Here is a 16,026-nt window from a genome sequence, read left to right on the forward strand (position 1 = left end):
TACGATTTCTATTTACTATCTTTGACGGTGCTATATAGTCGTGTACAGTCGTGGTTTTAATGGGGTCTTAGCGCAGGTGGCCCACTCGCCCGTGTGGCCCACTCGCCCGTTAGGTACGTTAATGAAAAATGGTACATAACCTCGTTCGCAACGAAGGCGTCCCCGCCTTGGCATACTCGGTGAATGATGCGTCTGCACTATGGCCATGTTTTCTCAAGATACTGTATTCAGACACCCAGTTTGTCGTGTCTTTAGAATACTCTATTTCAATCCATGGCATTCACGAGAAGCAGCCCTTCACCCTCCGCTATGAAGGTGACAATCTTATGCTAGGCAAGACGTCACTTAGGGACATTGCTATTCCTCTCCCGGAAGGATCATTGGACGTGATCGCACGGCAGGGGCAACCTCAGCTCCGAACGCTCTTGCTGTCGCTGAAAGCACCCTGTTCTGTGTGGTTCCCTCACAGTCTTGTCAATGAAGTGTACAGCCGCCACACTAGCATTGCCGAGTTCTTAACACTGGCTAGGGCAACAGAAGTACGCATCTTGTTCGACATCAAGTGGCTTGGGAAGAGCAACCTCGCCCGGCTGCAGAGCGTTGTCGAGGGTTCTCGGCAACCCACTGGGGTTCCGGCTATCCCCCAATTCGCCTGTTTGTATCAGCAAGTCGACTGGTCTGTTATCGACTCTATCCAGGATGCCAAGTCTCGAGCCTGTCTTTCCACTGAAGACGAGGCTGTACCTTCTATTGAAGACGCGCTACTTGACGCCCCGCCTTCATACGCGCATGTGTCGGGCAAGCGTTCGAGGAAGGGTAAGTCTGTTAATCGCACAGCGCTAACATATTGCTAACGCACATACCCTAGCTCGCAGTAGCTCGACACCAGACTCCCCTCCACCGAAGCGCCTCCTTCAAGATCCTACATGCGCGCCCTCGCCACTAGAACGCGCCAATTCCACGGCTTCGTCCACTGCTACTGTGCAAGTAGACCTTTTCCAAGACATCGTCACATCCGCCATCGAGAAGGTGCTCCCAGATCTGCTGCGCGCACAGCTTCCCAGCATCCTCCAAGACATCCTTCCAGGAATGCTTACTGGCCCCTCCCCGTCGTCGTCACCAACACCACGTTCCACCCAGATCGCGAACACACTCACGCAGCACCATCGAACCACAAGCCACAAGCCCACACCTGCGGCAGTCGTTAGAGCTGTTCTTAGCACCTATACCAAGACCCATCTCCAAGAACTCTTCACTGACGCCGTCGAGGAAGCTTCTGAGCTTCACAACTCTGCGCGCAATGAGTTCGAAGATGACCTCGTTGATATCAGGCTTGAGATCGCCACGCTCAAAGAGGACCACATCGCGGCCTTCAACGAGGAGTGCAATGAGAAGTTGGCGGAGCTCAAAGAGCACCTAGCAGAGGATAAAGAGGAGACAGAAGTGGCAGCGAAGGCATATACCGACGACATAGTCCTTAAAACTTGGGACAGGTTGAATATGGTGGAGAAAGGCGCGTGTTGTAGGTGCAAGTGCCTTGATAATACCAAGAACAAGCAGGGCAAGTTGGGACAAGGCCGAAGGGCCATGTCTCTTCCGCTTTGACGGAAGAACGAGAGAGGATTACGATTGGTGATTGAATTGTAAGTACAGTGACTTGCCGGTGGATGATTTATGATTTGAGATGCGTTTGATGTACAAGTAGCAATGTGGACCGTTATACCCCATGGTTAAACCTATCTCTCGTCTCGACCGCGCGTTAGGCAGTAAATCCCAATAAGGATCCCGTATGCTTCGGTCAGCAAACTGTGTGATTGTGCGCGATGGGCCGCTCCGAAGGACGTGATATAGACGGTTGGAAGGATACGATACGAAGAATAGCGAACGCTGACCACAACCACGTGTATCCTTCTGAAAGTGTATACGGTGCTGTGAGCGTGAGGTCGTGGCATCGCTTTAGTCGTCTAGACGGATCGTTGAGTTGCCTGTACCACAGTTTAGCATAGTCGATATCATACTCGAGCACATAATGTAAGGCTTCCTCCTTGTCGTTTTATGGACAAGATGATCGCACCAATCTGGTTTTTGTGAGCTCTCAAGATTGGCAGTTCAGGGTGCATGTGTGCAGTTTGAAAATAATCATTTGGTTGAATCCGATAGATCGAAGCAAAGCAATTCGATCCTCATATTGTATGACTATGCTAAATACATGAATAAAGGTATATACAATATCTCGCTAAGAGAAACTGCGCATGCCCAATATATTAATCTGATCCCTCCCCTTCCATGACCGAAGAGGGACAGATTCGTGTGGGTGGGGTTTTTTTGCCCAAGCCACTACGAGGGCACAGGTCTTCTGCCTGCTCTCCCTTTACGTAGCAGTGATCATAGATGCCTAGCAGACATACTGTTAGTCCCCAATGCGAACAAAATGTACAGGAGCAATAATAATAGCACGCCGTCGCAGAACAAAAGGAGGAATGGCTTACCCTCTGGTCCACATGGATTCTTGGAGACTGCTCCTTCCTTGCATACGTCGGATTTGAGAATTGGTACACTGATCTCCATTTCCGACTTCTCCGTTTTGGAACAGATCGTTTTACCGTCAGTGCCCATGGTTTCAATCTAACGATGCATAGGAGCGTTAGAAGATTGGATTCCTCATACAGCGTAGGCTTGAAAACTTACCCATCCAGTACCATAGATCTTACCGATTCTCGGTGTGAAATAGGCAAAACAGGGGAAGTCGTTCCCATCGCTACATAGGGCTGTATAACCAACAGTCGTAGCCTCGCTGTCAATTGATTGTCAGTGTTTAGTGACGCACACATTTGCCCTCTTGCGCAAGAACTTACCCCCAGCTATAAGCAAAGCCGACACGAATGCCAAACTTGTCCAAGATGGACGGCCCAAATTTCAGGTCTGGCCCAAGGTTGACATTGATTGACCACGTATAGGACACCGTTCTCGAATTTGTCACGCTGCCTGGTGGACAAATGGGTTGCGAGATGGCTTGCGGTTTGCCGAGGTGCTGAGACCAGTTTTTGAGCTCCCAGCGGTATTCCTTTTTGAAGGTATCCGGGTTGCTAAGAATCGTGCAGCATGGGTCATTGGCACATGGATTGCCAATCCTCTTGACAAGGTCCGACTCAGACTCGGAGCGTGCAGAGACAGGTTTCTTAGCAGGAACGGAAAATGAGTAGATTGTCCCGTCGCCTTTCCCGCTGCGTTCGATTGTAGAGCCTTTGAGGAGGTCTTCGATGGGGACCTTGACGGTTTTTGATTGGGCCCGAGAGTTGAGAAAAGAGGGGTGGGCAGAGGTGAAGTCAGAAAAGATGCTCAAGAGCACGATGGCGGTAGTAAACGAGCGCATCACTGCGTTGACTAATAGATTTGGAAGTTGTTGTTTGGAAGAACTAGAGTCTTATGAGCTTATTATCGCTACTAATAGAGTGCTCTGCTACTTTATATATTGTCTTGTCCGGTACGTCAAGTTGCTGACCTCGCACGTCAATCTGCTGATCTCGCACGTCAAGCTGCGTACCTCGCTATCGTTTCTCTATCCTATGGAACTGTATGACGTTAATTTGAAGCGGGGATATGGCATCCAACGCTCGGCGTTTCTGACCACCACCACTGGCTTAGACTCTCTATACCACGTGTATACCACATGCTGTAACTAAAACAATTATTCGCAGGAATATCTCGTATTGATGGGTCTAGAATTAGTACGATGAGGATACATACCTTCTCCAACATAAAACTCATAAGTCATGTAATATCACGGCAACCTATACCGTATACACGTGCTAGAGGTACCACATGAACGTTGCAACTAGTCACAATATCCCATGATAAGTGATCGGCAATACACTAGGATGCGCTGAGATTGAATGTCACTGGAGTCAAACAAGAAGCATCAAGCTCACCTCTAAGATGACCCGCAGCTAACATGCGTTCTGATCGCGCTTCTGATTGACTGTTGTCAGCTCGGAAACGGTAGTAATCCGGATGTTTGACGTTGATTAGACCACGGATACTGTTGACCCACATACATGCATCTTTCGGACTCAGATCGTTTTTTTTGCTGGTGAGCACTACGTACTCAAGGACGTACAGCGGTATTTATAGCTGGTCTTTCTCGTTCTTACTGCCGAGGCTGACCTGCAAAGTGAGCGTGGGAGGTTTGACAGTTGGTGTTGCTCTGCTTGTCTTCTCAATGAGTATTTGTCCTACAATTGATGAGCATGCACAAAATGATGTTGGAAAATTTGTCCATGTGGGAGATGCGCAAGGCACTCAGATCTCGAATGAATGACCAATCGGCAGCATCAGGCTCGGCGATACTGCCAACGGCGCAAAACCCAATTGGCTACCATCGACCCGTTGGCCGCAAATGTGCATAGACCAAATCGTAGCAATCCACCCAGATATGTTGGGGGGGGGGGCCGGGTACCAGCCTATCGTGGTATTTGCAGTGGCAGACAAGGACAAGGGTAGGCACCAGGGCGTTCCGGACATCATGACTTGGAAAGCAATTACATCGCAAAATCGAGTCTATCTCCACCAACAGCAGCAATGCAAGCCAATCAACTTATCCACGGGGTCAGAAGACTAGATAGACAGGCGATGCCACCAACAGTACTACTATCTACCGTCTTGTTTTAAGCGCGCAAGCTGTGAAGCTTAAGCATTACGACTCTCTACGTCGCCACCTCCCTTACCATGGCTAGCAAACTGCGCACAATGAAAACTTAACTTTAATTTTCTAATTACCGCATGTATGCCCTGTATCAAAAATTATGAGCAATGGGCGTGCTTAACCTGCAGTCAGAGAACGGTGTGAGAGCCGATCAATCTCACAGGCCGACAGCAAGTAAGAAAAGAATTTGACCGAGCCCTTCTGCAACGTCGTAGATTGAGGACCATTATCCCGAATTTCGTCGCAGAATTGGTAGACAAACAAATGATACTTGTGCACCTGGGTACAAAGGCTAGATGCCAAACGCGCCGACCAAGGAATCAAACACGCCACCCAGGTGCATGTTGCGCTGGCGCGGCTTGAAGCGCACACGCATGTCAGTTGAGGGAGTGACTTGCCAACATGCTGTCACGATACATTCTCGCTCAAGCATGTAGCAATGTATCAAGGCACCAAGGTAGCCAAACCTAGATGGCATGAAATACTTGCCAGAGTGGGTAGGCGTGTCTGTCGAGTACAGTGGCCTTTGTACTGATATGTCGAGTATTTCATAACACCCGGGTGGCTGGCTAGGCAGCAGTGGGCTGGCGAGAAGCGGCGTCTGACAACTATAGCGGGCTTTGTACATGAGTATGTCAAGTACCTTATGACTTTCCGGATGGCAGACATCAGTCTTTGCGATTCTGTGCTGACGATGAAGGCAGTGGGTAGCATCCTTCCTCAAGCAACTAGACAAGCTAGAAGTCTCAATGAAAAATGAGTCGCGTCGCCCTGAGATGGTGCAATACAGGGGACACTGTGTCCTAGGGTATGAGCAAGCCCAGTGACCCTCGAACCGTTGTCAAAAATTGGAGTAATCGAAAAACCTCCGTGGAGGAATTTAAGCGATTAAACTTAAAAGAACAGATACTACACTTGATCTAAGCCAAAAGGCAAAGAGAGCTAAAGAAGGAAGAGGAGGGACGGGGCGCGATGAGATTATATATTCGCAATCGGCTTGGCACGCTAAGACCACACGTGATGACGCTAGAGAGCGCACGGCTGCTGCCACCGGCAGCACTCCGGTACCAGCGGCGAAACTCCGGGAGTACTACGGCAGTCGGACGGTTGAGCCGTGGAACATCATCGTTGTGGGATAGAATGGCGCTTGTGCTTGTGCTGCAGAAACTATCGTGCGATCGAGTTTACTCTATCCCCACAGGGCTGTATGTATATCAGGCCTGCGTATAGCATAAACGAGCGTATTGTGTTACTCCTGGCTTATGCAAGAGAAGCTTGTTACAACTACAAATGTACGCATTAGACCAATGGTGCAGGGGTTTTTTTCCTTTTTGGCTCAGATTAAGTGTAGGATCTGTTCCTCTGAAGCAACCTAAATCCTTCTACAACAAAAACCTTGAACACAAGATACTTGACAAGCAGATTTGACAATCGGACTGTCTACGCCTGCGCAATGTACCGTACTAGGTGTCTCCTCGATCCTTGTACAACACACACCTCAAATACAAGATACTCGAAAACCAGACTTCTCTACACCTGCGCGATATACCGGACCAAGTGTTCTGACTCCTTAGATAGCATCGCGCCCCTCATTACAGACTCAGCAACATGGCATTAAGACCAAGGTCAAGGGCCTTTTCTTAGTTCTCTGGTGAGCGCGTTAATGCTTTACAGTTTGCGATGTTCTGGGGTTCTGTATCTTGCCCTAATTTTCACGAAATCAAGTTCAGAAGAGGTTTGCATGATGCGCACGAGGTGCATGAAAACCAGGCTTACTTAACATGTTAGAATTATTTCCTGTTCTGCCCTGCAGGCTGTGACGCTGCCTAATACAGACTATGGGAATGTATGCCACGAAGGTACAGAAACCCCATCATAACGCCCTTGTTTCCCTGAACCCATTCTAAGCTGAGAATCCTTCTACCTCCACTCACATCTCTACCTTCTACTTCTTCCTAGACTTCAAAGCCCATTCTCCATGTGTGAAAACTACCCTAACTTTCAGCACAACAATGTGCTTCTTCGTACCGCTCTGATGCAATGCTCGAGTCTCACCACGCTCTATCTCGGTATGCTCTGTCTCACCACGCTCCATCTCACCATGCTCTGTCTTACTACGCTCCGTCTCATCCAGCTCCATCGCATCTATCTTCCTCTTGGCTATTGGGCCCAGTGTCTCTTCCGCAATACATCCATGAGACCTGTATTCGTAATACAGAAACTCCACCTCTTCGCAGAACCATTTGAAGCTCTGAACGAAGCCTGCGTCTTTTGTTGTTCGGAGATGTCGTCCTTCGATAAGGTTGCTCTCACCGTAGCGGAGCCGCGTCACCCAGCTGTTGCCGTCCTCCTCCCACTTGACCTCTATGTTGAGCTTTGCGACGTTGATACGCTTTATCGGTAGCTCAGAATCATGGCCGCCTTGCTTAGTTTGTAGCGACTGCGATGTCTGGATTCTGGTTGCGAGTGGCTCGAGTCTTCGGTCCTCGGCTCGTACTCGCAGAGTCATAGTATAGAGGAATGACGGGCTGCGGAGTAAGAAGCAAAGTTGGACTGCGGCTGGGGTTAGCTGGTGCAAGGCTGTAGAGATGAATACTTACAAAGAAGCTTGTTGTGCTTGTACTTGGGGAGATTCGGCAGCTTATCGAGGGCGCATTCGAGGCGGCAGAGCATGTCATCTTTCGAGGGAAACAGCGCCAACAGCTCCGGGCGTATCTTGAGTGTCAACATGCTCGCCATCTGCGTCGTAGCTCTGGGTTCTGCAAAGGTCTGGAGGTTGTTTTGATTGCTTCGTGTCGGTGGCGACCGAGTGTAGGTGGGTGAGAGTTAGTCTGCAACCTTGAAAGTTCTAGCTCTATCTTGAGCGACAGAGGTAATATCATTGCACTTCTACCGGCCAGCTGCGGGGCGTGGCATTTCTCTCACCTGTTGGCGAACCTTTCACCTGTGTGGGTCGTGATGTCGACCACATCGGCATTTGCACCCAAACGAAGACAAGCATTGATGTTAGTAGAACACACCAAGGCTTTGCCCTTCATCCTTTATTCAGGCATTGGAGAAGTATCGCATGCAAGCACAGGCGCATGTAGATGCCATTCTTTTGGTAATTTCGTAGGACTATTTGAGGATGAATACTAACATGTGAAGCTCCGAGCCATGTCACAGCCGCATTCCATTGTGATCTAATACTACTAAGCCGTCAAATCTCACCAACACTACCAGTGCTTTATTTGCCAACAGACACCGCAGACACCTGTCTAACGTATTTCGCCTCCACCTGTGCGTCCTTATCCCGATACCCCCTGCCACGGCATTCACCATCGCTTATTTTGGAGAGACATTCAATTTCGCTTTGAGAAACGTGAATTCCATGACCTGGACCCAGGCTACATATCTCGTGAACAAGTCGTAACCCTTGTCATTTGTCACATCCTTAGATCCAACAGTGATGGCGGCACCTAGGTGGCGGCTCGACCGCAGTCTCTAACCTATTCGGGTCAAATTCTGCAGGCCACATGCGAGACATTTCCATGCTGTCTGCGGATGTTTTCGAGGATACCTCGTCTGGGTCACTGGACCACTTCAAACATTGCAGCTCTTTCACCACTGCCAATAAAACCAATCTCAAGCTTTGCACTCAGCGTGTGCATCGATCCCATTTGGAAAGATCAACCAAGAACGCATGTGAGGTCAGGGTACCCACATCTGGCCGAAGAGTATGTGTTCTAGTTCGCAGGTTGAATCTTGTCCGGAAAGGTGTGCGTGTGCGTGAACGTGTACGGCAGCATACTTCGTATCCTCCAACTTTTTAAACCCAATCTTCTGAGCCTCTGCTAGCATTGTCTGAGCCTATATGTTTTTATCATAAATGATGTCACGATTGTATCCGACGGGTGTGTCGTGATGACAGAGACTCCTGTGTAAAGTTTGGCCGCTGGTTTCCTTTTGCTCATCGATCCTACCCTCTAACTCGGTGACAAAATTGACAGCGATATCCACAGGCACTCGCAGGATATCAAGGCCAGTGGCATCGGCTCTTTCTATGGGCAGAGCGAATGGTTTGAGACGATCCAGAGTAACATGGGTACCGGTTCGATTTGTTCCGGTAAGAATGACTAGCACAGTCTTCATCCTCGCCACTTCGCGAAGACTGATGCAGCCATCTGGTCCACGTCTAGCTCTTGAGTCACATCGGTCGAATACAAGGATAACGGCAGGAAGGAGAGGATGCACCGAATAGTTATCCATATCCAACGCGATGTGCTGTGCTTGGGCACAAAGCGATGAATGTGCCTGCAAGATCTGTGGAAGGCTCGATGGGCCTGTAGCTGTAATTCGAACGGGCGCTGCGAAGAAATGGCCAAACTCGATATTTGGGTTGATGGAGCTTCGATGCCATTCTTCATATATAGTTGCAAAGATACCACCGGCCATACCAAACTTCTCGGGGATATCTGTCTGCGCAGAAAGAAGCCAATAGATTGCCGTAGGCTTGTTGCACATCTCCTTTGCTATGTCGCCTACCATGCCTTCGACGTCACGAAGGACAATGCGATAGCGGTCAAACGAGGTCCAAATCAATTTTTGCATCTAGCGGAAGTGCGCCTCTCTCTGGAAGTACCATGATCGTTTTAGGTCTTCAAGGATGAGTGACTCTGGTAGGTCCTCAAAGACAATCGCGGGACTGCGCCATGGACTGTCCGCCCATGAATTATTTATGGCCATTGTTCTTGTACGGCAGAAGGTATCGGAGGTGAAGGAAGAGAATTTGAGAAGACGAAAAGCAAGATAAAGTTTTTCAACAAATTGAGTGGGCACTGGGTCTTCACTTTGGTACGCTAAGTATGGCAACCTGGAAGAGTACCACGGTACTTCATAGGGACAGCAACGAGGCGCTTGAGTGGCAGGGTTAGGAACGCAGAAAGCGACCAGCTTTAGAGATAGTTAAATGGCAGTGTAGAATGTTTTGCTTGCAGACAGGTACAAGCACTTGGCATCTAGATTGCTCACTACTACAAGTATGACTACGTCATGAGAGGTCTGCGTGTCATCGCGCTAAAATCAGACGGTGCACAGCCGCAGGGAATTCCCAGAAGCCAGGTGTAGTATGCGCGCTCGCTCTATGAGTCATGGAGTCGTGCTGAGCCATTTGAGTGTTGTTGTAAGGTGCGCATGGTTCTTGGATAGGGTAGGAACTTCCCGAAACCCATCGCCCTTAACTAGTTCTTCCTACCCCGCTACAATCGGAACTTGAACATCAAGCACAGCTCGACCTTGACTTCAAGCGATCAAGTCCAATTCGCCATAGCCCCTCACATCCGTCCCAATCACACAGGCAACTTGCTGTTGGGGCGACCAGCGTCAACTACTTGAAACACGATTTCACAACACTCTCAAGCAACTTGGTGATTTACCTAATACCACATCCTCCCGAGAACCACTCGAATCGCAAACGCACAACATCCTTCAGTTGATAGACCATGCCCATGTCCTCACCACCGGGACGTGCCAGTTGGAGCCACGGTCGACGACAACAGGATCGTGATGGATAACAGCAGGATTGGGACGAAATAGCAGGGTCATGCTTGCAGTGGTATGATCAAGTTGCACACAGACTGGTTGAGCTAACTGTCTCTGCAGAACTCCACAGACGTTTTACACGCATACTTGCCCGCCGCAAACCACCAGGGCCGTTTCACTATCCTACTCCGAAAGGCGAGTCGACTCTGTCAAGCAGCTGAAGCCGACATATATATGTTGATTCGTATCGACGGGCGGTTCTACGTCTAAGAAGGATGTTGTGTTTACTGTCGCCTTCTAGGCTTTCTCATCTGTAGACTACACCGTAACGTTTTGCAAAATGTCTTCACAAAACTTTTTGAAGTCTACGAAGTCGCAATTACGAACGGAAGTCGGCTACGCCATGAGCTAGCAAGTTTCGGAGACCAGCCACCTTTGCCTGCCTCGCTCGCATTGCGCGGTTACCAGACCATATCAGGGAGTTTACGTTCCAACGCCCAGAATGCCGTCAGAAGCATGATAGCATCTTGCGGAATTTCATTTACGAACGCGACATACGTCGAAGTTTGCTCTGCCGGTGTAGAAAAGGAATTTGACGCCGCATACACGAACTGGTTTGACCCATCCCATGGAGTCATTGTATGTAATGAAAACTACAAATCCAGGGATAAACACACCGGGGACAAAGATGCTTTGGTCGTCAGAATTGCTGTGGCAATCTTGGAAGAATATGGCACTCGAAGCTGGACGAATGGCTTCACATCTGGTAGCTGTTGTCCGTCTCACCATCGTCAATGAAGCCTCTCAAATTACCATAAGGCAAGCTTCGAAGCACTCTTCCTCATCAAGAAGCAAAGGAGATAACCAGGTCGATTACACTAGCCTGGACAATGGCTATTATGCCATTTTAGGAACTCCAAACGGGGCGAACACAATGCGGATGTTTCATGACCATCGGACAGAGCTGGGTCACCGCATCGTCGAGAAGATCGTGGTATTCGGCAAAAAGGGCCCTGAGATGGACAAACCAGAAGTCCGAAGTATGGTGATCATTCTTTCCGATAGTCGAAGCCCTCCGTCTCGAGGAAGTCGCTGGGTCGACGTATCCACCATAGTGTATCAAGAGGTGTGTGTTTGGAAGGTTACGATGCTTTGAAGAATGCCACACTTCCTTCACTATGTGGGTGTTCTTTCTAGTGTGGAAAACCCAAGGAATCTAAGGAGGCAAAACTTGTAAAAAAAGATTCCTGGAGGGGACCTTGTACTTTGGCGCAAGTTCCAGGGCTTTGGTACCTTTCATTACCAGAAAAGGAAGCTAAACGAGGTTCAACAAACTGATTCATTCTCGACTGGTTTGAGAAACCGGATGGAGGAAGTTGTGAAATTCGTTGTTCTAGTTACAAATATTGGTGTCTAGCTCCAGGAGTGGCGGAGTTCACCTTTTCAGTCTACGGTTAGCATGGACTACTACCGCAAGTATCCGTATTCTGTATTAATATACCAAAATATCAAAAGTACGACCACAAGATCTGACAGATGACGCGAAATAAGTACCTCCCCATGACTTGCCATCCTCATCATGCGCAGCAGCACCATGGTACTGTCATCGTTTCTACTCTTAAGGTATATGAGTGACGTCCACACTTAGCAGCAGATTTAGTGACATAATATAAAATCATATTATCACTGCCTGATCGAGCCCTTGATTTGCATCTCAACATCTATATCGCATCCGTGACGAGTGAGTGAGCTAGCACTCTAAATGCACATGCTGGACTGGGCGCCGCTCTCGCCGTCCCTTTCCTTGACTGATCCAAACGAGGCAACTGCGTATCCACCCGCAAAAGCAACCGCGATCCTTGACCCCCGCTAGCGATTTTGCCTACGCTGAGTATCTGCAACAGCGTTCTGAAACACCTTCATCGCCTCCTTACTGAACCCCTCACTGCACACCTGCATCGCCTCTTTGTCACGCATCGGATCCCTGCCTTCCAAGTCACAAAGCTCGCCCTTGAGTAGTATCACAACGTTGCCCCAGCCCGGATTCACTGCCAGGCACATGTAATGGTAGATACCCTGATGGCCGATGGAGCAGAAGATATCCGAGACACTGGAAAGACCTTTGGGTCCTAAGGCCAGGCGCTTATTCATGCACAAGAGGTCGTGGTTCATTCGATCTAGTTCAGGTATTGTCAGCTCGTGCATGAGATAGGGCGGGTACAGAAGAACTTACCGGTGACACACTTCATCGCCGCTGAGTTGTCGGACCACCATGAGGTCAGGTTGTCCCTCAGAAGAGCCCAGATACGCCCGCATACCATCTCGCGGGTGATGACGTGGTCCGTTGATGGCTGCGCCTGGCGCGGCTGTACTTGTGGCTGTGGCTGTTCATGCGGTTGCGACTGTAGGTGCGGCAGTGACTGTACATGGGGTTGTGGTTGTACGTGGGACTGCGACTGTACATGAGACTGCAGCCGTACATGGGACTGCAGCTGTGCATGGGACTGCAGCTGTACATGGGCTTGTGACTGTACATTCAGCTGCGGCTGCGTCCTTGCTAGTTGCGGTGGAAGTCGTGGCATATGATTTGAAGGCGCCATCAGAAGTGTATGGTCATACTGGTGTGCTGCAGGAGGCGCTGCAGTAAAGACGGGCATATGGTGAGCCTCAAAATTCCGCCGCTCGCCGTTCAGGTGTGCAGGATCCAGTTCCGAAGTAGCTGTCAATCTCGACGGCACAGCCATGTTTGATGTATGTATCCGGTCGATCATACTCTCATATGCATAGTGGTCGGTTTCGGAGGTATTTTCAGTGAAATGGGTTATAACAAGAGGCTTTGCGTCAGACATGGCGAACAACAGTACCGCTGGCGGAGTTGGTGGAGCTGTCGTGTAATGTGGTGACGATGTGAAGACTTCCAAGTTGAGCCGAGAATATATATGAACCTTTAGTACTGGTGGAAGTGGTCGGGTACGAGAACAAGAAGGTTATAACTCTGGGTGAATGGGAGCAAACCAGCGTTAATCGTGGGCAGTGATGTGGAGTCGCGCTCAATCCAGCTGTTTGCGCTTGCGGGACCAGTGCAGCTCAAGAGTTGTGTTCGCGCAAGCACAAGAATCAGGTGCAAACCATGGTTCGCAGCTTGCTACCAGAACATGTACCAAAAGAGACAGGTATAGGATGGCTAGACATACAAAAGACCAGGTTTAATCGCTGATGGTTATCGGCTGTGCATGGTACGATAAGACAGGTACTGCGATGTCATGGCAAAAACATGAGAGATCTTAATCCATTCCATCTCATCTTAATTCCAGCTCTTTTCCAAACTTAGCCAGCTTGTCCACAAGCAAACCAAACATGAATCACCTGCGCAGTTGCATTACAAGCTAGGGGTTTCTGTGATGGCAAACCTGCTGCGTCGTTGTATAGTTTGGACACGGGTCTGGATGCGGTGATTCTGAGAGCCTCAGGTCGACTGTACCATGGTATGTTGCATGACGCTGTTCCCAAAACACGCCTTGTGATTGACCACCACGGTCTTCCCAATTGCGGCCTTCACTGGCGTATCCACAGGTATTCCGGTCTCGATATAGAGGAACGAGGACCAGGCGTAGAGTTTGGTGGTGGTGTTTGTCCTCATCTGCATCGAGAATGTACGGCAAGCACTAGGCGTCTCGTACCAACATGTAAGGCGATAGTAAGTACTATGTCTTGTCACTCTACCCAGTGAAAAGCAAAGTGACGCAACAACGCATGCGCTCGGCCGCGATATATGCGATGCGATGCGATGCGATGCGAGCACTTGAGTGACATGATGTACTTGACGCACTAGTGTACAAGGACCACTGTAGGCGCCACCTGGGCAGGGACACATAATAGTTGCCCACTATCAAGTATTCCATTCCACCCAGATGCGAGCCCTGGAGATGCAGATGGCTGGGCCATGAGGACATCAGCGGAGAGTGTGTGGAGAGTGTGATGGCTAATGGAGACGCAAATAGCCCTGCACTAGCCCGGATCGTCTGGGGCCGGCGCTAGTTCGGTTTCGGCAAGTGTCAACAGTGCATTCACTCCTGACAACCGCCGTCGTACCCTGACCCACGTTGCGCACCCCACCGCGCCTTCTCTCGTTACTGTTTATTGCAGATTGTCGCTCGCTAGTCGTCTGCACCTTCGATAGGCACCCACATATCGCTCGCTCACTACTACTACTACTACTTCGATACCGCCGTCCCGCCATTCAGAGCCTCGAGTCCGCCGCGAACCAGAGCGACGCCTAGTGTTTCACAACCAGCAACATGGGCTTCGGCGACTTTCAGTCGATATGCGAAAAGGCATCGATACCGATATGCGCCCTCGTGGGCTCCCAGCAGATCAACCATGGCGTCGGTATACAGACAAGGTGCTACGCCCGCACAATTGAGCTTGCGAACACGCTCATCTTCGAGGTTGCAAACGACTTTGTGCATATCATGGCCTTGATAATGACAGTTATCATGATTATACATGTGCGCTCAAAGTTTACCGCTGTCGGTATGTTTGCGCAATGCGACACAAGCAATAGACATGGATTAACATGCGACAGGCCGAAAGGAAATCACGTCATTCTTCTACATCTACCTCCTCCTCACCGTCATATCGCTCGTTGTTGACGCCGGTGTCGCTGCGCCCGGTTCCGCCGCCTACCCATACTTTGTCGCCGTCCAGAATGGTCTCACTTCCGCCCTGTGTACCTGCTTGCTGATCAACGGCTTTGTTGGTTTCCAGCTCTACGAAGACGGCACAACACTTTCTGTCTGGCTGCTCCGACTCTGTTCGCTCACCATGTTTATTGTTGGTGGTGCCGTCAGCCTTCTGACTTTCAAGAGCTGGGCTGGACTTGATCCCAAGAACCCTGTTGGCATTTTTGTTGTTACATACATTGTCAACGCAATCTTCCTCTTCATCTATGTCGTCAGCCAGATAATACTGGTCATCGGCACACTGGAAGACCGCTGGCCGCTCGGCGACATCCTGTTTGGCATCTTCTTCTTCGTTATCGGTCAAGTTATCCTCTACGTCTTCAGCGAAACCATCTGCGACAATGTACAGCATTTCCTGGATGGCCTCTTCTTCGCCACCATTTGCAACTTGCTTGCAGTCATGATGGTCTACAAGGTATGCGACATGATCAAATTTGTTCTTGTAGACACGGCTAATATCCATTTAGTACTGGGACTCCATCACTCGGGAAGATCTCGAATTTTCCGTCGGCGTCAAGCAACACAACTGGGAGGTCAAAGAATCCTTCCCAGAAGAGGACAAGCGCGGCACCTACTATCAAGACTCCGACTACACCCCGTCGCTATATCAGCAACAACCATATACCCGTAATTCACACTACTCTGCAGTCGGACATTGAGATTACGACACCAACGACCTTTTGTTTTTACCCGCGATCGTCACGAAATTTTGCACTCCTTACGTAGCATTGGGCGGAGTTTGTAGCGCATTCCATTTTTGAGAAAAAGCTTGCCAGCACTGTCGCAATACCACGGTACTGTCGACTCCGGTTATTATACCAGTGGAGGATCGGAGGCTGGGAGAGTGTTTGATATGAACATACAGATGAGCAATTATGATGTTTTCAGCGCGTATATAGTAATACAACTCTAATTCAATGCCCCTAACATGCTTGTCTGCTCACCAGGTTGTCGGTAATGACTTCTCCCGACTATCCCGACGATACGGTGGGACGAGGGTGCTAAATGCGCAGATCCCACGGAGCTTGAATTCATGGCTGCAGGCTGCAAGTCCATGTTCCT

At 49.6% G+C, this 16,026-nt stretch overlaps 6 protein-coding genes across 6 annotated transcripts; 2 read left to right on the plus strand and 4 right to left on the minus strand.

Annotated features, from left to right (window-relative positions):
- Positions 1 to 128: 128 nt before the first annotated feature.
- PtrM4_103070 (Tymo-45kd-70kd domain containing protein) lies at positions 129 to 1,605 on the plus strand (the record flags this gene model as incomplete). Its single annotated transcript, XM_001936282.1, has 2 exons — positions 129 to 816; positions 869 to 1,605. 2 exons carry the CDS (start codon positions 129 to 131, stop codon positions 1,603 to 1,605), a joined length of 1,425 nt encoding a protein of 474 aa, XP_001936317.1.
- Positions 1,606 to 2,264: 659 nt separating this feature from the next.
- PtrM4_103080 (uncharacterized protein) lies at positions 2,265 to 3,373 on the minus strand (the record flags this gene model as incomplete). Its single annotated transcript, XM_066107495.1, has 4 exons — positions 2,265 to 2,395; positions 2,490 to 2,625; positions 2,689 to 2,794; positions 2,856 to 3,373. 4 exons carry the CDS (start codon positions 3,371 to 3,373, stop codon positions 2,265 to 2,267), a joined length of 891 nt encoding a protein of 296 aa, XP_065961944.1.
- Positions 3,374 to 6,696: 3,323 nt separating this feature from the next.
- PtrM4_103090 (uncharacterized protein) lies at positions 6,697 to 7,441 on the minus strand (the record flags this gene model as incomplete). The annotated part of the gene is made up of 3 exons (XM_066107496.1): positions 6,697 to 6,734; positions 6,788 to 7,255; positions 7,303 to 7,441. 3 exons carry the CDS (start codon positions 7,439 to 7,441, stop codon positions 6,697 to 6,699), a joined length of 645 nt encoding a protein of 214 aa, XP_065961945.1.
- Positions 7,442 to 8,551: 1,110 nt separating this feature from the next.
- Positions 8,552 to 9,229, minus strand: PtrM4_103100 (uncharacterized protein; the record flags this gene model as incomplete). The annotated part of the gene is made up of 1 exon (XM_066107497.1): positions 8,552 to 9,229. One exon carries the CDS (start codon positions 9,227 to 9,229, stop codon positions 8,552 to 8,554), a length of 678 nt encoding a protein of 225 aa, XP_065961946.1.
- Positions 9,230 to 12,091: 2,862 nt separating this feature from the next.
- PtrM4_103110 (ZipA, Cell division protein) lies at positions 12,092 to 13,071 on the minus strand (the record flags this gene model as incomplete). Its single annotated transcript, XM_001936278.1, has 2 exons — positions 12,092 to 12,399; positions 12,456 to 13,071. 2 exons carry the CDS (start codon positions 13,069 to 13,071, stop codon positions 12,092 to 12,094), a joined length of 924 nt encoding a protein of 307 aa, XP_001936313.1.
- A 1,449-nt stretch (positions 13,072 to 14,520) lies between these two features.
- On the plus strand, positions 14,521 to 15,623 carry PtrM4_103120 (chitin synthase export chaperone; the record flags this gene model as incomplete). The annotated part of the gene is made up of 3 exons (XM_001936277.2): positions 14,521 to 14,755; positions 14,808 to 15,379; positions 15,432 to 15,623. 3 exons carry the CDS (start codon positions 14,521 to 14,523, stop codon positions 15,621 to 15,623), a joined length of 999 nt encoding a protein of 332 aa, XP_001936312.1.
- Between the last annotated feature and the right edge of the window lie 403 nt (positions 15,624 to 16,026).

Source organism: Pyrenophora tritici-repentis, chromosome 5 (genome assembly GCF_003171515.1).
Source record: "Pyrenophora tritici-repentis strain M4 chromosome 5, whole genome shotgun sequence".
NCBI classification, from domain to species: domain Eukaryota; kingdom Fungi; phylum Ascomycota; class Dothideomycetes; order Pleosporales; family Pleosporaceae; genus Pyrenophora; species Pyrenophora tritici-repentis.